This window comes from Nyctereutes procyonoides, unplaced genomic scaffold, assembly GCF_905146905.1.
Source record: "Nyctereutes procyonoides isolate TBG_1078 unplaced genomic scaffold, NYPRO_anot_genome, whole genome shotgun sequence".
In the NCBI taxonomy this organism is placed as follows: Eukaryota; Metazoa; Chordata; class Mammalia; order Carnivora; family Canidae; genus Nyctereutes; species Nyctereutes procyonoides.
Window position 1 is genome coordinate 13,010,264 of NW_026575052.1, and position 27,996 is coordinate 13,038,259.

General features: G+C 39.0%; 1 protein-coding gene across 1 annotated transcript in view; it reads left to right on the forward strand.

Annotated features, from left to right (window-relative positions):
- Positions 1–23,394, forward strand: part of STX12 (syntaxin 12) — a 35,895-nt gene extending 12,501 nt beyond the window's left edge. The window contains exons 2-9 of the mRNA XM_055332379.1: positions 3,114–3,183; positions 4,697–4,796; positions 9,736–9,873; positions 14,825–14,868; positions 16,378–16,483; positions 19,814–19,886; positions 20,581–20,663; positions 21,866–23,394. Of these exons, the coding sequence (XP_055188354.1) occupies positions 3,114–3,183; positions 4,697–4,796; positions 9,736–9,873; positions 14,825–14,868; positions 16,378–16,483; positions 19,814–19,886; positions 20,581–20,663; positions 21,866–21,958 (707 nt within the window). The 3' untranslated portion in view covers positions 21,959–23,394. The remainder of the gene's footprint in view (positions 1–3,113; positions 3,184–4,696; positions 4,797–9,735; positions 9,874–14,824; positions 14,869–16,377; positions 16,484–19,813; positions 19,887–20,580; positions 20,664–21,865) is intronic.
- The last annotated feature ends 4,602 nt before the right edge of the window (positions 23,395–27,996 follow it).

Sequence of the window (27,996 nt, forward strand, 5' to 3'; positions counted from 1 at the left end):
CTCATGTAATAAATGCTCAATTAATGCTAATGTCTGCCCTCTAATAAATTATTTGTATGGCTAGCCAGTTGATAGCTCTAGTGGTATCCTGATTCCAATTTGAGATAAGAGGGGAAATCCCACATGTTAGTGATGAAAAATTGTTATTTATATCTTAAAGAATGCTGTCTTAGCAAAATGCATTCATTATAAGGCATACATGTTTCTGCAGAACCATGAAGCTAAAAGTAACCCTCACTTAATAAAAATAACTGATATATTTTAGGAAAATGGGTAAAAAGACAAAATTTTAATCACTTGAACACTGTATTTCCATTATAAAACAAAACAAAGCATGGTCTCAAAATAAGATAAAACCATAATTTGAGATGCTACAAGTTTATATATTTTTGACTTTGGAATTTTTGCTTTGTAACACCCATGATGCAGTAATTTTGGCTAAAGGGAAATAACTTGTACATATTTCTAAGGATTAGGTTGTTCAATTTATTCTTAGTAGAGTCACCTAGCATTCAATTATATTTTGCTTAATCGTTTATCAGACTTAGAAACTGTTAGCTTGTGAGTGTTTTGGTAAGGTAACTGGTACTTAATAAACTTCAGCTTGCCTTTTTACTATCTTTTTTTAAAAGATTTATGCATTTATTTTAGAGAGAGAGAGAGCATGAGTGTGGGGAGGGACAGAAGGAGAGGGAGATAGAAGCAGACTTCTCGCTAAGTTCAGAGCCCATTGTGGGATTCCATCTCAGGACCCTAAATAAGATCATGACCTGAGCCAAAATTAAGAGTTGGACTCTTAAATGATGCCCACTGTTTTACTACTCTTGGTGACCAAATTAGGAACAAGATTATGATTGAACCTCAAATTTTGTTATTTTAAAGAATATCCTATCATAAAGAACTAATTTTTAAAGTTCAAAGTTCTAAAAAGTAAAAGTTTATTTTTACTAGATAAGGAAGCATTGTATGTATGTTGTTTCCTTAACATATACACATGATGTTACATAATATCCATCAGTTTCCTTCTTATCTCCCAGTAAGCCAGTCATTTGGCAGTCTGATTTCACAAGTGAAATTTGGCCCTTTCCAAGGAGACTGTGTTTTGGCTGGAGGAGTCATATACCTATTGTGTTATCTCTTGAAGTTCTGGTGAAACTTGAAGAATATCCTGTTTCCTCTGGGCAAGGAGTATTCTATTATTATTTTCTGTATTCTAGCAACTTGGAATAGAAGCTGGTGAATGGTCTTAAAAAGCAAGCAAGGGCAGCCCCGGTGGCGCAGCGGTTTGGCGCCGCCTGCAGCCCGGGGCGTGATTCTGGAGACTCGGGATGGAGTCCCACATCGGGCTCCCTGCATGGTGCCTGCTTCTCCCTCTGCCTGTGTCTCTGCCTCTCTCTCTCTAGCTGTGTCTCTATGAATAGATAAATAAAATCTTTAAAAAAATGTTAAAAAAAAAAAAAAAAAGCAAGCAAGCAGGGGTACCTGAGTGGCACAGTCAGATGAGCATCTGACTTGGTTTCAGCTCAGGTCGTGATCTCAGACTCAGGAGATCAAGCTCTGCGTCAGACCCCATGTCAGACTCCGAGCTCTTCACATTCCTCCCAGAGTCTGCTTGGAATTCTCTCTCCTTCTGCCCCCCACCCCCATATGCACATGTTCTCTCTCTCTCTCTCTCTCTCTCTCTCTCTCTCTCTCTCTCTCATAAATACATTTTTTTAAAAAAAGCAAAGATCAACAAAAAAATACAACAAAATTCCAACCTCTATAAATGAATGAATGAATGAATGAATCTAGCTCCTTCATCGTTCTGCCAACCAGAAAAAGAACAGAAAGCAGGACACAAAAGAAATCAAAAAGTCAACTACACTTTTAAAAAAGCCCAGAAAGCCCAAAAATATTTAGACTAAGGAAAAAAAAAAAAAAAAAAGAAATCAGTGCTCTATTTGTGGTGCACAAATCAGTGAGGTACAGGACTATTTATATTCCCAGGCAGGCTGGTGTTAAGAGTGTTTCCCCTTATTGATAGATGATCAGTTCCTCTGGACCTCTGCTTTCCTAGTCCAGGGCTTGATAGATGATCAGTTCCTCTGGACCTCTGCTTTCCTAGTCCAGGGCTGGAGGCCTAAACATCTAGAATTGAAACATGACCATTTCCAGTCTTAGCAAAGTATCTAGGAAAAGACAGAGAATGTTATCTGAATGAAGCCATGTATATGTAGACAACATAGTTAAAAGAACATGGAATTCAGTGTATTTGGGATTGAATTTTTTACCCTGTTACTTATTGTGTACCCTTACATAATTAACTTATGTAAATTTAACTTATGGAACTTATTTAAATGTATTTCTTCATCTGCAAAATGAAGATATACTTACTTCAGACTGTTGCTGTGAAAATTAATAAAATAATGTATTAAAGCTCCTAATATAGAAGTTCCTGGCAGGGGCACCTGGGTGATTCAGTCAGTTAAGCATCTGCTTTTGGCTCAGGTCTTGATCTGGGGTCCTGGAATCAAGCCCCATGTTGGGCTCTCTGCTCAGCAGAGTCTGCTTCTCACTCTCCCCCTCCTCCTGCTCATGTTTGTGAGCTCTCTCTCTCTCCCACTCTCTCTCTCAAATAAATAAAATCTTAAAAAGAAAAGTCTCCTGGAACATGGCAGTGCTCAGTTAATGGTAATTTATTATTTTTAATGGTAATTTATTAATAACAAATGTACATTGTCTTTACAAAAGCATTTGCTATAGAAAAATTATTGTATATTATGAATTTAAATTTTAATTGTAATGAGTTAATATTTGGTAGTAAGGCCCTTCCAAAGGTGTTGAAATTTTAAGCCAGCACCATGGGAAATCTGGAAAATTTTGGAAGTTCTTTGGGAATGATGAACAAAACTGCCATCCTCTACTTGGTGACATAATTATCTATAGCAGAGAAGTGAACCTTGTAATTAGTTTTAGAAGGGAATATATATATCAAATTTTTGGTCATAACATGCTTTCTCTTAGTTGCATGAACTTATACAGCATGTGCAGAGAGACTAGTGATCTGAGAATTAGATGCTCATGATAAATGTATTTTTATTTTAAATAAATCTTTCCCCCCCTCTTCCCAGCTGCTCAGATAAAGAATTTGATGAGCCAACTAGGAACTAAGCAGGACTCAAGCAAACTACAGGAAAATCTGTGAGTAGCTTCCTAACATGGTTGCGTTTTATGAGGGCCTTTTGAGGACAAACCTACTGTCTTTGCTGTGTGGCAGCTTGGGTTTCCAGCCTCTGTAGTCAGAATGACAGGCAGTAGGCCATGAGGTAATAGCTGGATCTAGAAGAGGGGCAACAAAATATATTCATGGGTTGTGATCTCTGCTGCCTTTCAAAATCCTTGAGCTCAGATTCTTTCTTCCCGTGGGCAATTTAGCAGAACACTTTGAGGAAGTAGAGAAGGGAACTCCTACCACTATGAAACTGTATACTGCCTAAATGAGCCTCCTTGTTGGCACAGGACTCTAGATGATCTGCAGACAACATCTAGTCTAGTGGGATTTCCAACTGTAAATATTAGCAAAACGTATTCAGAATGACATGAGGGGCGTCGGAGGGAGAGGAGAGTGGACTGGTAGTAGGGACTCATAATTCTTTTTATTAGATCCTTCTTGACCCCATTTCTGCTTTTAGAAGTTCTATTCTTCATCTTTAAAGTATCCTGAATGATATTGTTTCCTGTCCTAGACAGTGTGAAGTGAGAGAATGACTTACTACTTGGAGTTTTTTCCAGGGATATGTGAAAAACCTTTGGATGTGTTAGTAATTTCTGGGAGGTACAGGTCCCTGATTGATTCCCTCTTGTTTTTGACTCCCTCCCCCCCCCCTTTTTTTTTTATCTGGGAGGCCTCTTTGCAGTGGAAAAATAATAATGATTAAGTAGTAGTTTCTCTGTCCTCTCTTTAAAACCTTTGTAGAAATGGCCACAGAGTGGAGAAAACCATGACTAAAAGGGGCTCTTTTGTGTTTCCACTACTTTCCAGTCCCACTGAATATAATGCATATTCTTCCCTCTTTCATTTTCTTCCCCTTATACTCCTTACGTGTTTTTACACAGTACAGGGCTTCTTTGTTTTGGAGGGAAGAGCCAGAAAGTCAAGCATGAAGGACGATAGGGAGCCAAGAATAAAGCTGAAAAAGCTCCAGCTTTAAGCAAGAATGTGGGAGTAGATCTTTGGAGGCTGTTCTCTAGGGTAGAAGCTGTGCTTTTAATGCACATTTCATCCAACTCCCAGTGTCTGGATTCTGTCTCTAGTCAGTGGCCTGTGACAGACAGCAGCTATGCAGAACTGCCAAGCAATTCTACATGAGTTTTGTGAGACCTCAGTGTGTTCAAACTATTAGATTTAGATGTGGGGGCAGTTGTTCTTATATTTCTATCAGAATGGCCAACAGGCATTTCTTTTCTCCCCAAGGTTAAAATACCTAATCAGATTTCCACTGAGGCAGGTTCTTTCTGCTGAGTAACATGAAGTGGGTTTGACGGAGTAGTATTTCTAGAATTTTTTTTTTGTGAACCTGTGCCTCTGGGAACCCATTCCTTGAGGTACCCCTTTTATTCCTTGCACTGTGAGGCACTCTGAGAACAAGCTAGTACTCACTGTAACAGCTCTCTAGCAGTGGGGATATCCTGAAACATGTCTTTTCTCTCTTAGGCAACAGTTACAGCACTCTACAAATCAGCTCGCCAAGGAAACAAATGAATTACTGAAGGAATTAGGGTCTTTGCCTCTTCCCTTATCTGCTTCAGAACAGGTTGGTATTTTCTGGTGTGTGTGTGTGTGTGTGTGTGTGTGTGTGTGTGTGTGTGAGAGAGAGAGAGAGAGAGAGAGAGAGAGGAAAGGACTTTGTTTTAATGGGAAGGCAATGTGTGAAACAAAAATAACTTGGTCTTTGGTGCTCGGTAGACCTTTTGTGATGCTCAGTTTCCTTATCTGTAATATGCAGTTACGTGACTGTTGTGACAATAGAAAGACTGCATGCACCAGATCTTGCAAAGTGCCGGGAATTTAGTAGGTACTCAGTATCTGCTGCTATTGTTAATAATAACTTACTAACATATTAATAAAATGAGTTTAACTGGTAAAGAAAGTTTGCATCTCTGGGGTTTGGTCAGTAGCTTATGTTTGCAGGCTTGATCCTAGTTTGTTTTGTAGTCAGTTTCTATAAATTACAATAAAATATTTTTGCTTTGTATTTTGTAGTAACTTTCATGTCCCATCATGAGTCATTCATAGGTCTCAGATTGAAGAAGTGCTCAGAGGAAAAGATTTCTCTTTTCAAGTTGTTTTATTCAGTGGTCATTGAAATCCTTTAAGAACACACAATTTTGGGATCCCTGGGTGGCGCAGCGGTTTGGTGCCTGCCTTTGGCCCAGGGCGCGATCTGGAGACTCCGGATCGAATCCCACGTCGGGCTCCCGGTGCATGGAGCCTGCTTCTCCCTCTGCCTATGTCTCTGCCTCTCTCTCTCTCTCTCTCTCTCTCTCTCTCTCTGTGTGTGTGTGACTATCATAAAATAAATAAAAAATTTAAAAAAAAAAAAAAGAACACACAATTTTTACCTGGAGTTGATTGTTCTCTTGATGTGCCAGGGCCTTTTCTTCACGCATTCCTGAAGTCTGTGTGCCTCCTCCTTTATTGTGGCTTGACCTGGTTTACTTATCATTCATGGTCTATCTCAAATCCTCTCTCTTCCAGAAAAAAAGCCTTCTCCATCTACTTTAGGCTACTGTGATTTCATTTTTCTTTTAGCTTCTCTACCGTTTCTGGGAGTGCTTGACTCATTTTGCTTTTTATTATTGAGTTTTTTTCTGTTGATGTTCCATCTCTGATGGCTTTAAAGACGAAGCCTACAACTTCCCAGTCTGGGTTGTTTTTCATTCTGCAAGTTGTGGCTAGTTGGAACATGAAATAATTTTAGTGTGCTGTGATTATCATTTAAAAAAACAGTAGGAATATCAGAATGTACACCATGTAACAAAGGGAACTATTATGACAGAAAGCTTTCGTTTCATACCTTTGTGTATATATGGTACTAGGTCAAGATGTCACATTTGTACTGCATGCCTCTATCAAAAAAAGTGTGAAAATGCTAGTTTAACCCATACCTGGCAAGCTGTTTAGTGAAGCATGTTTTGCTTGGAGTATTTATTTATTTATTTATTTATGATAGTCACAGAGAGAGAGAGAGAGGCAGAGAACACAGGCAGAGGGAGAAGCAGGCTCCATGCACCGGGAGCCTGATGTGGGATTCGATCCCGGGTCTCCAGGATCGTGCCCTGGGCCAAAGGCAGGCGCCAAACCGCTGCGCCACCCAGGGATCCCGTTGCTTGGAGTTTTGGTTGGAGTTTTGGCGCCCCCTTGCACAAAAGAGAGGAACCAAGACTCTATACTTTGTCGTCTTACAAAGTAGCTATGATAAAAAGTTGTCTTAATGTACTCACCTTTGGCTGTCCATATATGTGCTGTTGTTCTTCATGCTGATATTTCACAGTTTTCCTTGACATCCAATATCTCCAATAAAAATTACCCCTTTCCTCCTCTCAGCTGGGCACTTAAGGAATACACACTTGTGGATGGTTTTAGTAGTAATAAAAAATGAATCTAAGGGTCTTGATGAAAGCAGAGTGTTGAAAGTCCTTAAGAATTAAATAGTAGCCTAAGCAAAAGGACTCCAGGATCATGCCCTGGGCTGAAGGCAGGCGCTAAACTGCTGAGGCACCCAGACCCATATATTCTCTTTTCAGTCTTTTTTATATTCATGTGCTATTATCCATGATCTTGTTGCCAAATCCAAAGGGGTTGAGGTTTTATTCACTTTTCTGTCTCATTTGAAACAGCCCATCCTTTCTATTGAAACTGTCTTCATTCCGAGATCCCCTTTCAGTGTATCTCCCAACTCTGGTATCCCTTGCTAGCCCCTTTCTCTCTGTATGTGGAGTCTCAGCCTCCTCCTCTGACTCTTGGTCTTCCTAGAAGTGGGTGTGTCCCAAGGCTCTGCCATTGACCCTCTCATTTTCTTTGTCTTTGCTTTCTCCCTTAGGAGGCTTATCTATTTCTATGAGCTCCCTGTCACCTTTAATTAATTAATTAATTAATTAATTTTATTTTTTATTTTTAATTAATTAATTAATTAATTAATTAATTAATGATAGTCACAGAGAGAGAGAGAGAGGCAGAGACATAGGCAGAGGGAGAAGCAGGCTCCATGCACCGGGAGCCCGATGTGGGATTCAATCCCGGGTCTCCAGGATCACACCCTGGGCCAAAGGCAGGCACTAAACCGCTGCGCCACCCAGGGATCCCCTCTCCCTGTCACCTTTATGAACATGACCCCCAGATCTTTTCCTAGCCCTAGCCCTAGCTGCTAATCTCTAAGGACTAGGCCCATATTGCCAATTCCTACTCTAATATCTCCTCTTGAATATACTGCCTTCATCTAAAATTTAATGTGTTTTCTTGTACTGAATTCCTCCCATCTCATCCAAACCCCTTAACTAAGCAGATTGATAATACTAATTGTCATAAAAAACTTTGTGCCTTGGAATGCTTGAGTGGCTCAGCAGTTTCGTGCCTGCTTTTGACCCAGGGCATAATCCTAGAGTCCCAGATTGAGTCCTGGATTGAGTCCAACATCGGGCTTCCTGCATGGAGCCTGCTTCTCCCTCTGCCTATATCTCTGCCTCTCTCTCTCTCTCTCTGTGTGTCTCTCATGAATAAATAAATAAAAACTTAAAAAAAAAGTTTGTGCCTTTTGACCTAATATTCCCATTCCTGCAGATTTGTCCTAAGGAAAAATACTAGTCTGGAAACAAATTTCCTGTATTTAAATTCCACCCCTGCCCCTTACTGTGTGATCCTAGGCAAATTACTTAACTTCTCTGTGCCTCGGTTTTCTGATCTGTAAAAATAGGGACTATAATAGTACCTAATTTATAGATTGTTGTGTGGATTAAAGTGAATTATTATGTTAAAGTGCTTATAACCATACTGGTACATGGTAAGCACTGTATTAACATTAGCAATTATAGTGGGACTCACATTAGTTTTATTTACGATAGTTAAAAACTGGGAACAATCTAGAAGGAATGTTGACATAAAATTTACTAGATCAACTTGATAGAATATTATGTAACAAAGACCATAATTGTGAAGAGTATGATAACATGGAAAATGTTTATGATATACTTAAAGATAGTATTTTTGTAGGGCACCTGGCTGGCTTAGTCAGTGGAACATGCAACTCTTGAGCTCAAGATTGTGAGTTCAAGCTCCACACTAAACATGGACCCCTACTCAAAAAAAAAAAAAAAAAAAAAAGATAGTGTTTTTCAATAGTGAGACTATAGAATGATGATTTTTCCTTCTAATTGTTATGTTTATGTGAAAATAAAAAATCCCAGAAAAGGGGGAAAAAGTTCCTCATCTAAATTTGCTTTCAGTATCACTATAATTCTCCCAGGTGTGATATTTAAGTCATTCTTGACTTTAGTCCCCTTGCAGCTCTATAGCCAGTCACTAAGTCATAATGTTTCTTAAATTCATGTCTTTGTGTTCCCATTACTGATACAGTGTCCTCCCAACCTTTAACCTAGAATATTGCAATAGTCTTTTTGACATATATCTTTCTTTCATCCTGTTCTGTACATCATGACAGACTACTTTTTCTAAATTAGCATTTTGTACCCATCATGTTTCCTTCTCAGAAATCTTTGTTGCTCTTTGTTCTTTAGGGGTTGAATCCCAAACTCATTAGCTTGGCATTTAAAGTCTGCTCTGGGCAGCCCCTTCTGTGTCTTTCCAGTTCTGTCTTTTAGCCATTCTCATGAAAAAACCTTTGGTTCTAGCCAAACTATCTCCTTATAGATCCTCTTCAAATTTTTATTGCCATGACTTTGCTCACACTGTTTTCTTCCTTGGATTTGCGTTACTCCTTCCATCTGCTTATTCAGATCTTTTTCTTCTTTCGGTGTCCACTTTCTCTTGAGGCCTTTTTAACCACTTGAGTTCTTACTGATTATATTTGCCTTTGAACTCCTGTAGTACTGATTGGATATAGCAGTTATTTATAATGACTTGTAACTTATGTGTCTATATCCCTTATCTATAAGTAGTTGGTAAGCTGTTTGAGGTCAGGGATGAGTTTTTACTTCTGTGTTCTTAGCAGGTGCTCTCAGTGTGTGTTTCTTTGAGACATAGAGTCAGTAAGTTTATTAAAGATAGCCTGTAATAGTATTCAAGTTCTCAAAAACTTTAAACCTCACTACAGTATAAAGGGAAATGATTCTGCAGTTTTCAGGGAAGCTATGAGCTCAGGGTAGATGAATAGTTTTATGTTAAATAAAACGATCTATTTGGGTTTCAGTCTGAGCCTAAAGTTATTTATTCTGCTTTTAGGTACTCCAGGGAACCAAAATTCTCAATTGCAGTTCCCTCTGAGATTACCTTACAAAGTAAATGACACAGTTCCCAGGTTTGTCAGAATGAAAGAAGGAAAATTCAGACTTGGCCTATGACACTAATGAGGGGTTTGAGTTAGCAAAGAGCAAATTTATTGATTTAAGAAAGAGTCTATTTTATAGTAATTTTCCTGGTTAGAAATCTTTAGGGAGAATAATTTTGCTTTTAATGGAAATTAAAACTAAATTATTCAGGGTTAATATGAAATTTCAAGTCCTTGTTTATTTCTTTAGCGCCAGCAGAAACTTCAGAAAGAACGCCTCATGAATGACTTTTCTGCAGCCTTAAATAATTTTCAGGCTGTGCAGAGAAGGGTATCTGAAAAGGAAAAGGAGAGTATTGCCAGAGCAAGAGCTGGATCTCGTCTCTCGGTAAGTTTATTCCCAAAAGAAGATGACCATTGCAATTTCAGTACATTCTTTCACACATTGTTGGTTTTTTTTTCTTCCCCTCCTAATTCTGACCATTTTGACCATTAGCTTTTATTATCCCCCCCATAATAACAAACATAGACATTAGCTGTTGTGAAGATGCCAGATTGGTACAACCTATATAAAAAAGTATGTATGCAGGGTGCTGCCTGGCTCAGTTGGTAGAGCATGTGACTCCTGATCTCAGGGTCATGAGTTCAAGCCCCACATTGGGAAAGGAGCCTACTTAAAAAAAAATTTTTTTAATAAAAATAAATTTATTTTTTTTTAAATTTATTTATGATAGTCATACAGAGAGAGAGAGAGAGAGAGAGGCAGAGACACAGGCAGAGGGAGAAGCAGGCTCCATGCACTGGGAGCCCGACGTGGGATTCGATCCCGGGTCTCCAGGATCGCGCCCTGGGCCAAAGGCAGGCACCAAACCGCTGCGCCACCCAGGGATCCCGCGCCACCCAGGGATCCCATAAAAATAAATTTAAAAAAATATGTATGCCTGTGGTCTAAGACTAGAAAGGAATATGCACAAAGGTTTAAAAAAGTGACAGGTAGGAGTATATGTAATTTCTTTATTATTATTATATTTGTCTTACATTAAAAACAGAAACAATGAATCTATTTCCTAGAATGTAGCAGGCTAGGTTATTTGGACTAGACCTTCGTGTGAAACAAATTAACAAATGCTAAATTTTAACAACCCAACTTCTCAAAAGTAGCAAAGAGCCATGAAAATACTAAGGTCAGGGATCCCTGGGTGGCGCAGTGGTTTGGCGCCTGCCTTTGGCCCAGGGCGCGATCCTGGAGACCCGGGATCGAGTCCCACGTCGGGCTCCCTGTGCATGGAGCCTGCTTCTCCCTCTGCCTGTGTCTCTGCCTCTCTCTCTCTCTCTCTCTCTCTCTCTCTCTCTCTCTCTCTCTCTCTCTTTCTCTGTGACTATCATAAATAAATAAAAAAAAGTTAAAAAAAAATTTAAAAAAAAAAAAAAGAAAGAAAATACTAAGGTCAAAATCTAATAGAAGATGTGAACTCCTAGAGAGTTAAGCTGAGCAACTAAAAACTTTATGGATAGATGATTTAACTAGAAAATGTACTTCAGGCAGAAGGAAGGTGATCCCAGATGGGAAGGCATAAAAGCAGAAAAGAATGAAGAGCAAAGAAAGTGGTAAATATGTGAAAAGGCAAACTACAGACCTACAGACAGGGAGAAGATACTGCTATATATATAATTGACAAGGGACTAGTATATATAAAGACTTCCTATGAATCAGTATGAAAAAGATACAACCCAGTAGAAGAGTAGTTTCTAAGATTTTCTATCTCAGGACCCTATTACACTTAAACATTATTAGGGACACCAAAGAGCTTTTACTTGTACGAGTGGTATCTATTGATATATATTAGAAATTAAAAGTGTGAAGTTTTTAAAATGTTTATTCATTTACAAATAATAATAAACCAGTATATATTAACATAAATATATGTGACATTTTCATTAAAAATAACTACTTTTCCAAAACAAAAATTTAGTGGGAAGAGTGGTATTGTTTTCATTTTTGCAAATATTTTGAAAATTTGGCTTAACAGAAGGAAGCTAGATTTTCATATAGGCTTCTGTATTCAGTCTGTTGTGCTATGTTGTTTTGGTTGAGGTATCTGAAGAAAATCCAGCCTGACAGCGATCTGCAATTAGAAAAGGAAGGAGTATTTTAATTAACCTCTTCAGATCATTGTTTATATTATTCTTTGACGCATCAAAATTTGACAAAAGTTAGTGGAATTGTAGAGTCTAAAACCATGTTAATGACTTTTTCATACTCTACTATATCCAAATCTGTTGATATGTCTTATATTTTGATTGGATCTTTTTTCCATGTATGATTTTTATATCATGTATCTATCATTTGGAAAATATTGATTCCCTGAGTTATGAAGGTCTTCCAAATGTTGATATATTTCATTATACAATATCAAAAGGTATAGTATCTTTAGTTTTATCAGAAAAGTCTTTTGGAGACTTAAAGAGAGTTGTGAATTTCTTAAGTTCACAAGTGATAGATAAAAGTTTTCCAGCATTCTGTTTTTTAATTTGAAAGCTAGTTTTCTATCACTGGCAACACACACTGTCCATTGTTTTCCTTGAAGTGACAGGCTTACATTGTTTATGTTCAAGAACTTATCTGCCAAATACCCATTTGAATAACCATAGGTTGTCAGTTATTCCTTATATGTATCATACATATAGGAGTTTGTGTGTGTGTGTGTGTGTGTGTGTGTGTATAAACAAATTTTTTTAAAAATTTATTGATTTATTTATTGGAGAGGGAGAGAGAAGGAGTGCACAGAGGGAGAAGGAGAAACAGACTCCCTGCTCATCAGGGAGCCTGATGTGAGGCTCAATCCCAGGACCCTGGGATCATGACCTGAGCCGAAGGCAGACACTTAACCAACTATAGCACCCGGGTGCCCTAATATAAACAGATTTTATTTAAAAAGCTTACGTGTTTTTTAAAGCTTATAAAAGTTTTATTTATAAACTATATTAAATAAGTAAAATTATGTTCCCTAAAAGAAAGTAGGTAGTTTACCCAGCAACTCAATTACATGCATTCTTTTCTTGGAGATAAGCTTTGTATTTCTGTAGGCAGCAGAAGTGCTTTATGTGTATTTCCCATCTCATCATACAGGACTTTTTTTTTGAGACCTGTATTGAAGTGTTGAGATTTACTTAATCTATAATTTTAATGGCTTCGTTAAGGACAAACTGGCTTTTTCACCCCTTGTGTATAGTGATGAAGAATATAATAACCCTAGAACAGTTTGGTGTCACTGCCTTGGATTTGTGTTAAAATGCCAGCAATTAGGAATGCCTGGGTGCCTCAGTTGGTTGAGTATCCAGCTCTTGATCTCAGTTCAGGTCTTGATCTCAGGCTCTTTTTTTTTTTTTTTTAAGATTTTATTTATTTATGTGAGAGAGAGAGAGAGGCAGAGGGAGAAGCAGGCTTCATGCAGGGAGCCCGATGTAGGACTCGATCCCGGGACTCCAGAATCACGCCCCGGGCCGAACGCAGGCTCTAAACCATTGAGCCACCCAGGCATCCATTTGATCTCAGGCTCTTGAGTTTAAGCCCCACACTGGGGCTTGACATACTTTAAAAAAAGTTTTATCCACCATTGCTGTGGTTTGTTTGTTTGTTTGTTTTAAGTAGGCTCCATGTGATGGGGTGCCTGGGTGGCTGAGTCGGTTAAGTGTCAGACTCTTGATTTCGGCTCAGATTGTGATCTCAAGGTCCCAGGATTGATCCTTGCATCAGGCTCTGTGCTCAGCAAGGAATCTGCTGGAGATCCTCTCCCTCTTCCTCTGCTCCTCCCCCTGCTCATGTGTGCGTTCTCTCTCTCTCTCTCTCTCTCTCTCTCTGAAATAAATAAATACGGTCTTTAAAAAAAAAAAAAGTAGGCTCCACACGGAGCCCAATGGGGGCTTGAACTTATGATGCTGAGATCAAGAATCAGACACTCAACTGACTGAGCCACCCAGACAGTCTTCCACCACTCTTTGTTCCATGAATGTAAATATCAACACAGTGAAAACGGCAGATAACATTTTAGTATTATTTTGAGTAATGGTCAAACAGATGGAAAAATACTCAACTTAATAGTCATGAAATTGCAAGTTAAAACCACAGTGAGCTACTATTTCATATCCAAATGTAGGGCAAAATTTTAAAATTCTGTGAACACTAAGGGTGGTTGTTATGATGCAACAGGAACTTTCCTCCCTGGATGGTTATAGTGTAAATGGGAACAATCACTGGAAAACATTTTGCTTGTAACTTCAGAACACGTTAGTTTTACCCTAGAGAAAACAGTAAATGTTTATATCAGGATATAAGAATGTTTATAGCAGCATTATTTGTCTAGTCAAAAATTGGAAGCATTTGAATGTCCATCAGCAGAATAGATAAATGTGCTGTGATATATTCACATACTATAATATTATACAGCAAAGAAAATAAATGACCCACAGTTACATTCAGCATCAGGGATGGATCTGGCACAATCAGGCATGATCCAGTCAAAGCATGAAGGAATACGGACAGTATAATTCCACTCACGTGATGTTCAAAAGCAGGTAAAGTGTTATAGTAAATAGGGATACATATATCACTATATTAAAAATACAGGAAAATGATCACTACAGTCAGGGTAGTGGTTACTTTAAGGGTGCAGGAGGGGGCATTGTAATTGGAGGAGAGCAGAGGTAGACTTGACGCTAGCAGTGTTTTGTCTCTTGATTTGGGAAAAAAGTAAAAGTTAAAAAACAACAAGAAAACCTCATGGTGTTCCTCTAGGTGGGTAAAATTTTGAAATTTTCTTCGTTTTGCTTGTTTTTTTAATTACTGCTATTATAAGGAAGGAAAGACTTTTTAATGGGAATAGATTGCTCTTTTAACTTCTTTTAATACATGCATTAGACTGATTTTTGAAATGAGTCTGCCACTTTAGTGCCTGATATGCCATAAATCTCCATTTTTTAATGTTTACATATTCTGAAAATTTATTTCCTTGCAAGTTTTCAACTCTTTCCCTTATTTTACCCCCTGAAGATTATAAAATAAGTTATCACTATTACTGTTGTTTACTCCTCTCTCCTATCCATGTTATCTCCATCCTATTCAGTAAGGTTACCATTCTGAGCCCAGATTTGATTTCAACTACTTCACACCCATTTTCTAGTTGAGACAGATTGCCAGAGCCCTGTGTCATCTTACAGATCCTGTTGGAGCCAAGGGAATGTTGCTTCTTTATACTGTAGCGAAAGGAAGCCATTGTTTTATGTGTCTGTCTGTGGCATGTTTCTGGATAACAGCAGCAATAATGCCATCTGCTTTCTAGGCGGAGGAGAGGCAAAGAGAGGAGCAGCTCGTCTCATTTGATGGGTAAGGAATTTTCCGTACAACCTGCTGGCTAGTTGAGATGGGATTCTATACTTTCTACTTACTTCTAATTTTCAAAATCATGTGGAAAAGAAGGAAAAATAAAGGGAGACCTGGGGTGGGTGACTTATAATCCACCAAATAAAATAAAAGTCAAAACCTTGGGCTTTTCCAAGATATTTGAATAGGGAAGGAACAATTTCAAGGTGAGTAAAAAAGCCAGGGAAATCCCCGATGTCTTTGTGTTGGGGGGAGAGCTTGCCTCACTAGGAATAAGTACAAATACACAAATCTACAGATTAAGATTTTACCTCTAATTCAGAAGTAAGTTTTTCAAAGTTCTTGGATCTCTGTTTACCATATCCATCCAAAATGGAGGCAGCTCGTTCTTTTAGGAGTAGTACAAGACAAAGCAAACAGTTTGCATCTGAAAGACATCTTCTTTCTTAATTTCTCCAAACTGAATTAACTAATTCCATAGAAATGTATTGGTGATATTAATTCAGAATGTAAATTGCTTTATCAAAGATACGTATCTCTCTCCCCACTACACTGTGAGCACCTCAAAGGGGTGCCTACAGGGTGCTGTCTTACTCCGTTTTTGTTTTTTGTTTTTGTTTTTAAAGATTTTATTTATTCATTCATAAGAGAGACAGAGAGAGAGAGAGGCAGAGACATAGGCAGAGGGAGAAGCAGGCTCCCTGTGGGGAGCCCAATGTGGGACTCGATCCCAGACTCGGGGATCATTTGACCTGAGCCAAAGGCAGAGGCTCAACCACTGAGCCGCCAAGGCACCCTCTTAACTCCGTTTTGTATCTCCAGCGCATGGAGGAAATACTGTGGAGATGATGTCTGCTTTATGAACATTGTTGGGAAAATGCTTAATACTGGATTTTCAAAGTGTTGTCTAGCATCATAGCATTTCTTTTAAATATGGTACCTGAAAGAAGAGTTATAACATTTCAGTAGCTTTTTATTTTAGTTTTCTCTTAAGAGGCATTTAACCAAAAGCATACCCTCAAGGAATGTTCTGAAAACCAGAAGGTGTAAATCTGTTAGACTAATTGGAGATGCATTGACAGGTCGCTTAGCCTGCTCTTCTCCACTCATTTAGTACCCAAGAGACCATCTCAGCTTGCACTTTGAGAGTGCTCTAGAAGAGGATGGACCAGTATGTTTCATTGACTTCAAATCTCTGTTTTCCTTGTCTAGCAAGCCCTAGCAAGATTGCAGAGTGCACCCCTAACTGGAAAACCGCAAGGAGTCCCATCCCTCATAATCCTGCTGCATCTCAGTTTAGCCCAGGGAAGCTGAGACTTTGTTTTCTAGCTATTATCAACTCTTTGCCTCCAGTTATGAAGAATGTGGCCCTCAAGTACTTTGTATTGATACCAGAGGAAGTGGAGCCCTGTAATGTCCTTGGATAGGCCCTGCTGGTAGTAGAAATGTTGTAAAGTGTCTCATGCACACTTTACAGAGGAAGAATCAACTAGTATGCTTGTCTCCTTGCAGCCATGAGGAGTGGAACCAGATGCAGAGCCAGGAGGATGAGGTGGCCATCACTGAACAGGATCTGGAACTTATTAAAGAGAGAGAAACAGCCATTCGGCAGCTGGAGGTGAGAGCCAGGTTGTGTCTTTTGACTCCATGTATCTACACTCTAATCCACCCGGATTTTCTCTCATTTATTATGAAAAAGCATGAAATGAATTCTTATTGATTTACATATTATATCTTAATGTAATTATGGTGAATTTGAACTACTCTTATGATGGTACTGGTCACGGTGCCCGAGAAGACTCAAATCCTTTCCTCAGTTACCATATCTTACATGGTTTCTGTGAGAATATGCATGAAGAACAGAGTAAGGCAAACAAATATTTTATTCCTCATTAAGACTTTGACCCCATGGCACCTGGGTAGCTCAGTTAGATAAGCATCTGTCTTTGGCTCAGGTCATGATCCCAGAGTCCTAGGATGGAGCCCCTCATTGAGCTCCCTGCTCAGCAGAGGGTCTGCTTCTCCCTTTCCCTCTGCCCCGCACCCTATTCATGCTCTCTCTCCCCAGCTCTCTCTCTCTCTCTCTCAGATAAATAAATAAAATCTTTGTTTTTTAGGATTGTATTTATTTATTCATGAGAGACATAGAGGCAGAGGGAGAAGCAGGCTCCATGCAGGGAGCCTGATGTGGGACTCAACCCTGGCAATCCAGGATCATGCCCTGAGCTGAAGGCAGGCTCACATAACCACTGAGCCACCCAGGCATCTCAATAAGTAAAATCTTAAAAAAAAAAAAAAAAAAAAGACCTTCCCCCCCAGACCTCAATGCCAACTTCAGGTGGGATTCTATGGAGAGAGCCTCTTTGCTTTGTCTGAATAGCTCAGAATAAAGGCAGGCCAAAAAGTCGACTTAATTTTTGTGCATCCCAAAGTCGAATCCCAAGTTGTGGATATGACTTTAGAGCAGAGAAACAGGAACAGTTTTTGAGGTGAGGGTGAAGGTCTTGAGGATTTTCTTACCTGATTTTCCAACCTTTAACTTTACATAATGACTAGTATATTCTTAAATCTGAGGAATTTAATCCTCCATGCAGCTAGAATGTCATCCTTGAGGGCAGTGAGGAGAAGGGGCTTGCAAAGGGGAGAAACTTGGAGTTCCTCAATGACCTTCATCTGTGGCAGTGGCTCTGAACTCTGAAAATGCCTTAGAGTCACTTGGAGATTTATTTTCCAGATACTCAGCTGTTCTCCCTCATTTATCAACTGTTATTTTAGGCTCCTATTTTTGTAGGTTAGAAATGGACAAATAGCGGGATCCCTGGGTGGCGCAGTGGTTTGGCGCCTGCCTTTGGCCCAGGGCGCGATCCTGGAGACCCGGGATCGAATCCCACGTCGGGCTCCCGGTGCATGGAGCCTGCTTCTCCCTCTGCCTGTGTCTCTGCCTCTCTCTCTCTGTGACTATCATAAATAAATTAAAAAAAATTAAAAAAAAAGAAATGGACAAATAGCCATAAGTTTTTTTTTCTTAAGATTTTATTTATTTATTCCTGAGAGACACACAGAGAGAGAGAGAGAGGCAGAGACACAGGCAGAGGGAGAAGGAGGCGGAGGCTCCATGTAGGGAGCCCAATGTGGGACTCGATGGATTAAATCTGGCTGTTGGTGGTTGATTCAGCCTCCAGCCCTCTGATAACAGAGGTCTCCCTGGCCTCCAGCCCCCATCCTGAAGGGCTTTCCAAAAGCCTTGTTCTTTAACTTCAAGTGTGGTTGAACAGGATTTGTTAGAAGCACCAAAAGATAGTTTCCTTTCTTTTACCACTTAGGAAACTTCAAGGGATTTAGGATCTTTGCTCCAGGAGTGGGATGAAGACTAAATATAGATTGATTATTTATTTATTTATTTGAGAGAGAGAGAACCAGGAAGAGAGCACGAGCGGGTTGGGGGTGGGGGCAGAGGGAGAGGGAGAAGCTGACTCCTTGCTGAGCAGGGAACTCTATGTGAGGCTTAATCCTAGGATCCTAGGATCATAACCCAGGCCAAAGGCAGATGCTTAATTGATCGACCCACTCAGGTGCCTTGTATATTTCTTATAAATCCCAGTTTCACATGCATGTTACATCCAAGCTGGGCTGTTTGCTCTTTAACTCAATCATCTGCTTGTTTATATGGCTTCTCTTTTGCTGTGAGGTATACCTCAAGTTGTACCTCTCCTGCAAGCCTTCCTGTGCACACTTTCCTTTACCATTTACCAGTCACTTCTATATTAATGACTTTTCTTATTTATCTTGTTGTGTACTGACTCCACCCCCCCACCTCCTATCCCTGTTAGTCAGCAAGCAACTAGTAGACTGTCCTGACTGACTCCAGCAGACTCTTAGTGGGTAATTGACGTGCTGGTAAGCTCTTGCCAAGTTATGGTTTGGAAGCTGTGGCTTTCAAGGCATTGTTTTTATCCTAGCCTTCTAAGAGGCAGTGTATTTCAGTTGCAAGAGCAAGTGCTTTAGAGATACTCTGGCTGCAATGCTTAGTTTCTTCACTGACAAGCGTTGTGACTAGACAGGTAGATAACCTCCCTGAGCGTTATTATCCTCAAAGATACTTGACTTCCTAGAGTGGCTGGTTAATGTAACTTCAAAGAGGCATAGTAATGTAATGAAAACATCATGAACTTTTCATTCTGAGCTCTGCCACTTGCTATCTTTGAGACCTTGGGACAAGTCATCAAACTTCTCTGAGCCCCAGTTTTCTCTTATTCTTTTTTTTTTAAGATTTTATTTATTCATGAGAGACACAGAGAGGGAGAGAGACAGAGACACAGGCAGAGGGAAAGCAGGCGCCATGTGGGAGCCTGACGTGGGACTCGATCCTGAGGTCTCCAGGATCACACCCTGGGCTGAAGGCAGCGCTAAACCGCTGAGCCACCAGGGCTGCCCCCCAGTTTTCTCTTGTGCATGATGGGGATAATATATGTCTCATTGTGTTGTCATGAGGACCAACTAATGATTAGTAATAGCTGACACTTAGGAAGTGCTTATTGCACAGTTCTAAGAACTTTAAATATATCAATTTATTTAGTGCTTCTGTGCTTTAGTATGAGATAGGTACTATCATTGTCCACATTTTAGAGGGGGCAGCCCAGAGAGTTTCTTAACCTAAGATGGTACAACAGGATGGTGGAAGATTAACTTCACACAGCAAGACTCTGGATCCTCTCTACTAGGCTCCAAAAATCTGTGCTTAATTACCTACCTGGTATAGTTCTTGGCACATAATAGGCATTTAGTAGCTATTAATTAACTTTATTTTCATTTTCAGTTTATGGAGAAAGGGTGATTTATAAGCCTTAGAAACATCTGTGTTATGTTTACAGCCAAAATTTTAGCTAAGTAGAAGGAATTGAATTGTCTAACGTGTTGCTTAATGTTAATTGTTTTTTGTGTTCTTTAGGCTGATATTTTGGATGTCAATCAAATATTTAAAGATTTGGCCATGATGATCCATGATCAAGGTGATCTAATTGGTATGTATTGTTGATACTTTTAACCTCAAGGTGAGTTGATAGTTGGTACTGAAGAAGTACCAACTTCTTGGTGTGAAGAAGTCAGTTAGACATGTCTTAGGAATTTAGGAATGCCATTTAAAAATTATTAAATTCATTTTTTAGTCCCCTTTTTATTGTCAAATATAGACACTAGTGAGATGGGCATGATTACTCAGCTCACTTGCCATAGCCTCTTTTTAGGTCTTTGGCTGTTTAGGGAAATAGCTGTTGTCTTCCCAGCTTTTATCTCCAGAAACTTGCACAATTTTGGGATTAGTAACCTTTTTTTCTAAGCTTTTTATTTGGAGATGATTTCAAGGTTAGAAAAGTTGCAAAAATAGACTACAAGGAATTCCTTAAAACCTTTACCCAGATTTACCTCTTAACATTCTACCCTCATTTGGTTTAGATTTGCCCTCTTTTTCTCCAAATATACATGTGTATACATAATTTTTCCTGAACCATTTTGTGGTGAGTTGCCTACTTCATAATCCTTTATTCCCAAAGAACAGAGTTATTCTCTTACCCGGTTAGTAATTTTGATTACATGGCTGGCTAGTTGGAATGGTGGTGGTGAAACCAGGACCAATGACATAAGGAGTATGTTTAATTTACAGTCTTGAAACATCAGTTATGATAAAAAATATCCACTGCCCTTCTTTGTTTTTTGCAGACAGCATAGAAGCCAATGTGGAAAGCTCAGAGGTACATGTAGAGAGAGCCACTGATCAGTTACAGCGAGCTGCTTACTATCAGGTAAAAGCACTTATCAAAGAAAGTCATTGTGCTGTATACTTCATGAGCTGTCACATCTCATTGACACATTGAGAGCAGCTGCAGCCTTTGGCTTAGGCTTAAGCTGGAGGCAGGTGGTCGTAATTGCACTCCAGTCCATTTTTAATATTTTCTTCTGCAGAGAAATCTACAAAAAGATATCAGTCCTTGAATAAATTTACAGGGAAGTCTCAGCTACAAAGCTAACCCCGTAAGCTGGCATAGTACCTAAATCTAGGAGAAGGCTAATTTTATATTCTTAACAGCTAAAATTTGTTTCAATTAGTATAGGAATAGGTACAAAGTATGACTTTGCAGGTACTTTATGTTGACTACAGCCGTAGAGGATAGACATAAAATCAATTCCAACTGCTATTGTGAATAAATAGGGGGTTATCCTGTGGAGGTTATTTTTCTATGAATAAATGGAAGTTAATTGTTCTACATTGTAAGAAGTGATATTCTTTTACATATTAGATGAAACTCTGGTTTTATGACCCTTACTTGGGTCTTTATCTCAAGTATGCAAATATTGTGAATGCGGTCCTTTTCATTTCCCATCTCTTTGGTGCTATATGGCTTTTTAGAAATAAGCAGCATTTCAGTCATTTCCCATGTTCCTAGGATTGTTGTATTTTACCTGGAAATGTTCTTGAAGAAATTTGTATTTAATAATAGTGTTTCCTTTTAAAAAGTGAGTGATGATGTTAGTGTCAGACAGTAAAGGAATTATGAAATAGATTATATACATTCACTCAATATTATATTATGCGGGAATTATAAGAGATGTTTATGAAGAATTTATAATATTTTTATGCTAAAATGTTAAGTGAGAAAAACATCGAACATCATACATACAGTATGATACCAATTCTGTCAAATAGCAATATGCATAGATAAAAGATGATGAGAAAACACATTCAAAATGTCAACAGTTTTATCTGTAGGTGATTATTTTCTTTCTGCATGTCTGTATTTTTTATAATGAACATAACATTTTATAATAGATATAAAACCTTTATTAAAATACACATGAACAAATAACTTATTTTGTTACAAATACTGCCTAGATAGGGTTAATGCTGAATTACAAGGAGGCAAATTTATGAAGCACTCTTGGAGTCTTAGATATGAGAAATTTTATTTGTTTCATGAGGGTCTTTTTTATATATTTTTCTCCTCAGAAAAAATCTCGCAAGAAGATCTGTATCCTGGTGCTTGTCCTGTCCGTGATTATTGTAATCTTGGTATTTATTATCTGGCAAATTTATAAATGAAGTGATTGCCTCAGAGCTGCCTTCTGCTGAGCTGTTTTCAAGGGCACGTGCTTATTGGAGTCTTGCCAGAACAAACTGATCACAAGAAGAGAGCATACACCAGAATGTCCTGTAATAACTTAGTTAGAAAATAACTACTAACTAGTCCTTGGAATTAGTGACCTATGGAGACAGTATTTATCAATTTATGTATACATTTTATTGATTTCTCAAATTAGGAATTAATTTATGTGGATTTTGCTTTCTCTTGTATTCTGATTGCCCTTCATCTCAAGTGTTTACTGAAAATTCCATTCTTGATATTCTTGTTTTGACAGGTGACACTACAGTCTTGTAATATTGTCATTTTATGTGTCTACTAGATTCACCTTTTTACTAACAACTGAGATAGAATTACTTTCTCATGGCCAGCACATTGGAGTCTGTCAGAAACTGTATAATAAGCTGGTACTTTTTATTATTTAACATTTTAATTTGTATTTCCAAGGAGCCTATTCTCTATCTGCTTTGAAAGATTTTGGCAATGTATTTAACTAGAAAGTAAAAAATTACACATTTGATCTGGATTAAAAGTATCTATTAGAGCTGGCCATTTGTCAAGGTACCTGTTAACAGGGTTTAAAGTTTACTTTATTATCCACTAATGTCATCCACGGCAGTTCATCTGTACAGATACTAAACCATCTTCAATTTTTTTTTAAGAGGTTAATTTAATTAACATTATTATGCTCTCTGGGGTCCCTCTCCCCCTGTCTGTATAGAAAGGGAGAATTAGACAAAGCATGCTTTTGGAAAGCAAATAGGAATTGTTTGGAATGATTTAAACTTTTTGTTGTTGTTCACTTGTGGTTCTACATTCCTGGTGAATGATGAATATTGCTGTCAAAAGGCTGCCCCTTCCCCATAAGGGTTGCTGGGCATTTGATGGCAGGAAGATTTGAAAAGCTAGACTGAAGTTGGTCTAAAATTTAGTTCTGTGAACCTGGTGATAAAGCAAAGAAAAGGTTCATTTTTGTAAATACTGCTGGTTTGGAATAGTGATGTTAGACTTACCCTAATTTATGAACAAGAGATTAATCTCTATGCATAGTTTTAGACAAAAAAGATGTTTCAATAAAATATTGTTGTCTTGTAATAGAAATGTTGTCCACTTCCCTTTTTCACACAGGTCTAGAGCAGTTAAAGGCAATGTAATTTCTGTAGGCTCTCACATAAGTGTGAATTGGGCCAATAATTTCAGTTCATCCTTTAGTGAATTCGAGGACTGAGCTACCCTGGATATATTTATATTCATTTCTTCCACTCCTTTTAATGTTACTTAATCTCCTTTTTCCCTAACTAATGTGAATAATAGGGAAACAAGGGCCCAAATGCCTATGTTTCTTTGTACTCTTGCACCATTCCACTCCTTAATACAAATAAACATTTTAAAAGCTTTTGTAGTAAGTTTTTATGAGTTAACATGCAGCAGCTATTAGATAATGTGCTGTCCTGGGAAAAATTGAGATCGGCAAGAAGGCTGGAGATCAGGTGAGGATTGGCTTGGGGGTGGAATAAGGGCGCTGCTGCCCTTTCCTTGAAAAATAGGATGGAGCTATTGGGGTGTCACAGTGGCCTGTGCAGCAGCTTCAGGGCTAATTCCTTGGTTCTACAATCATGGCCCCTTCAGCTCAAATTATAGACAGGCTTGGATACATCATTTGTAACATTCAAGAAAAAATTCTTGATTGTGAAAAACTATCTCAATCTGGGTTAAATGCAGCTATCAGAATTCTGTTCTATAATACTGTGTAGTCCAGTGGTGGTGATAATAGTGGTCATGGGTAGCAAATACGACCTTGGCTTAGAATTTGAATGGCCTGGAGTTTACGGGGTTGCCAAGAGGTTCTGCTAGATGATCTTAATAAACCTGCTCACAGGGATCCCTGGGTGGCGCAGCGGTTTGGCACCTGCCTTTGGCCCAGGGCGCGATCCTGGAGACCCGGGATCGAGTCCCGCGTCGGGCTCCCGGTGCATGGAGCCTGCTTCTCCCTCTGCCTGTGTCTCTGCCTCTCTCTCTCTCTCTATCATAAATAAATAATAATAAAAAAATTTAAAAAAAAATAAACCTGCTCATAGAATCCTCCTTATCTGTGCTATGGTTGTCTTTGGTGGGAGGGGCACCATGCCCTAAGACAGTGGTTCTTTTTTTTTTTTTTAAGATTTTGTTTATTTATTCATGAGAGACACAGAGAGAGACAGAAACACAGGCAGAGGGAGAAGCAGGCTCCACACAGGAAGCCCAATGTAGGACTTGATCCTGGATCCTGGGATCATGCCCTGAGCCAAAGGCAGATGCTCAACTGCTGAGCCACCCAGGCATCCCAAGGACAGTGATTCTTAACCATGGCTTCACATTAGAAGCTAAAAAAAATACTGATACGTATGTGCCCCTGCCACAAGATTATTTTTTTTTAAGATTTTATTTATTTATTCATGAGAGACACAAGCAGAGAGACAGAGACATAGGCAGAGGGAGAAGCAGGCTCCCCTTGGGGAGCCCAATATGGGACTTGATCCCAGGACCCCCGGGATCATGACCTGAGCTGAAGGCAGATGCTCAGCCACTGAACTACCGAGGTGTTCTGTGCCACAAGATTCTAATTCAGTTAGTTTGGAGTGTAGGCTGGGCATTTAAAAGCTCTGGATAATTCTCATGCGTAACCATGGTTGAGAAGCATTAGTTTGAAGGTCAAAAACTAGACTGGAACACAGAAAGCCTGAAGAATCTTGGCTTGCCATTAACTTGAGGTAGATATTTGGACAAGTCATTTAACCTGAAGGCCTCAAGTTTTGTCAGTAGCTGTCTTCTAGCTATAAAATTTTCTGATTATAAAAGTCACGGGGGAGGGGAGGCGGCTGGGTGACTCAGTTAGGCGTCTGCCTTTGGCTCAGGTAATGATCCCAGGGTCCTGGGATTGAGCCCTGCATCAGGCTCCCTGCTCCACAAGGAGCCTGCTTCTCCCTCTCTCTCTGCCTGCCACTCCCCCTACTTGTGGGCATGTTCGCACTCTCTCTCTCTCTCTCTCTCAAAGTCTTTTAAAAAAAATCACAGGAGTTTGGCTTGAACATACAAATTCTGTTTGCCTCTATATTCCTTTCCTTTTCTCTTCCCCTTTATCCTTCCTTTATGGAATGTTCTAGAAGGACTAAATCTACCATTCTCTCAAGTGAATTAAAACCATAGTACTATAGAAACGTCTGGGTGGCTCAATGGTTGAGTGTCTGCCTTCAGCTCAGGGCATGGTTCTGGAGTCCTGTGATGGAGTCCCACATTGGGCTCCCTGCAAGGAGCCTACTTCTCCCTCTGCCTCTCTCTGTGTGTCTCTCATGAATAAATAAATAAAATCTTTAAAACAAAACATAGTACTATATAGAGTAAAGCAGAAATGTCATTCTGGGCCCTTCCTCTGGGAATGTTCCAGAACAAGAACTTGTAGCTGCTAGACTGTTGCTTCCAGGGCAGGTTTTGTCTTATTTGCTAAGGGATGGTGATACCACTGCCTTATACCATTGGGCAAACATATCAAATTGGAATTGCCATTGTGTCAGTGCAAAGTAAAACACCCTAATCCTCCTCCATTTTTTTTTAATTTTTAGATTTGTTTATTTATTCATGAGAGACACAGGCAGAGACATAGGCAGAGGGAGAAGCAGGCTCCTCACAGGGAGCCTGATGTGGGACTTGATCCCCGAACTGGGATCACGCCCTAAGCCAAAGGCAGTCGCTCAACTGCTGAGCCACCCAGGGGTCCTGCTCCTCCATTTTTAAAATTTAAGTATAGTTGACATACAATATTAGATAGTTTCAAGTATATACAACATAGTGATTTGATATCTATATACATTATGAAATGGCCACCACAGAAGTCTTGTTATCATCTGTCACCAGAGTTTTTACATTATTGATATTACCTATGCTATATATCCCCATGAGTTATTTTATAAGTGGAAGTTTGTGCCTCTTAATCCACCTATGTTGTCTGCCTCTGATCCTTCCTCACTTTGATAACCAGCAGTTTGCCTCCTGTATATATGAGTCTGTTTCTGTTTTGTTTGCTTTCTTCATTTGTTTTGTTTTCTAGATTCCATAAAAGTGAAAAGCATTTGTCTTTCTCTGACCTAATTTTATTTTTTTTTGAAGATTTAATTTATTTATTCATGAGAAAAAGAGAGGTAGAGACATAGCCCTGATGCGGGACTCGACCCCAGGACCTCCAGCATCACAACCTGAGCCAAAGGCAGATGCTCAACCACTGAGCCACCCAGGTGCCCCTGACCTATTTTTATTTAGCCTAATACCCTCTAAGTCTGTCCATGTCAAAATAGCAAGATTTCATTCTTTTTCATGGCTAATATTCTATTGCATATGTATATGTACCCCATTTTCTTTTTTTTTTTTACCCCATTTTCTTTATCCATTCATCTATCGATGAATACTAGGGTTGCTTCCATGCCTTGGCTATTGTAAATAATGCGATGAACATAGGGGTGCATATGTCTTTTTGAATTAGTGTTTCCATTTTCTTCAGATAAATACCCAGAAGTGGAATTGCTGGATCATATGGTAGTTCTATTTTTATTTTTTTCTATTTTTAATTGAGGAAACTCCGAACTGTTTTCCATAGAGACTATGCCAATTTACATTCCACCAACAGTGCACAAGGATTCCCTTTTCTCCACATTCTCACCAACACTTGCTATTTCTTGTCTTTTGATACTTGTCTTTTGATACATTCTGACAGGTGTGAGGTGATACCTCAGGTGGTTTTGCTTTGTATTTCCCTGATGATTGTGATGTTAAGTATCTTTTCATGTGTCTATTAACCATCTGTTTCCTTGGGAAAATGTCTACTCGGGTCTTCTGCCAATTTCTTAATTGAATTTTTTTTTATATTGAGTTGCATGAGTTCTTTATATATTTTGGATGTTAACCCCTTATTGGGTATATCATTAGCAAATATCTTCTCTGCCTGCCTCTCTCTCTCTCTACAACTTTAGACTCTCCATTTAACTAGGATATAGTGTGAAGGGTTTTGATACCCAACACCTGATCTACTTTTAGGCCAATTGAGTAGTTTATTTTAATACTGAAGCAAGGGCAGCCCGGGTTGCTCAGTGGTTTAGCACCGCCTTCAACCCAGGGCGTGATCCTGGAGTCCCAGGATCAAATCCCACATCAGGCTCCCTGTGTGGAGCCTGCTTCTCCCTCTCCCTCTGCCTATGTCTCTGCCTCTCTCTGTTTCTCTCATGAATAAATAAAATCTTTTAAAAAAATAATACTTAAGCAAAATGAAATTTGGTTGACTACAATGTAGCACTTAATTTTTAAGAGGTAAACTTGAAATGATAGGATTTTTTTAATGTTGGATTCTGATTATGGACTAAGTTTTGACCAGCCCATGAAGAAATGAGAAAACTGTAGTGGGCTTTTTAAAGTACTGTCTTGAGTCTGAAATAATTTGACCTTCCAACTTTTTAAAAAGGACATTTCAAGACTATAAAAATGAATAGGTGGTGATGTCAGAAGTCTTCATTTTTAAATCTCCTTAGTTGACAAAATAAAAGTTGGCACCACTGTATTACTTTTTTCCCCCTGGTCCATGACATCTTTAATGTCTATGAGACACTCATTTAGACTAGCCCATCACTTTACAATTGAAGCAGCTGAGGCCAGGAATGGTAGTCTAATACAAGAATTTAAAGGCTAGAGGAAATGCTCTACATGTGCATGGTCATTTGTGAAAATATTTGAGCCCTTACTACCAGTAACTTACTATGTTAAATATAAAATTTATATGTTCCTGCCTCCTTTTTATGAATCAGGAAAATGAGGCATAGTAAGTAATCTGCCCATAGGGCCACACAGTTTAGGAATGATGGAACCAGGATTTGATCTCAAGCACTCAGACTTTAAATCCACACCTTGAGACATACTACACTGCATTTTTGCATCACTGATAGAACTGTCCTGCTCCCCCCCTCTTTCATGAAGCATT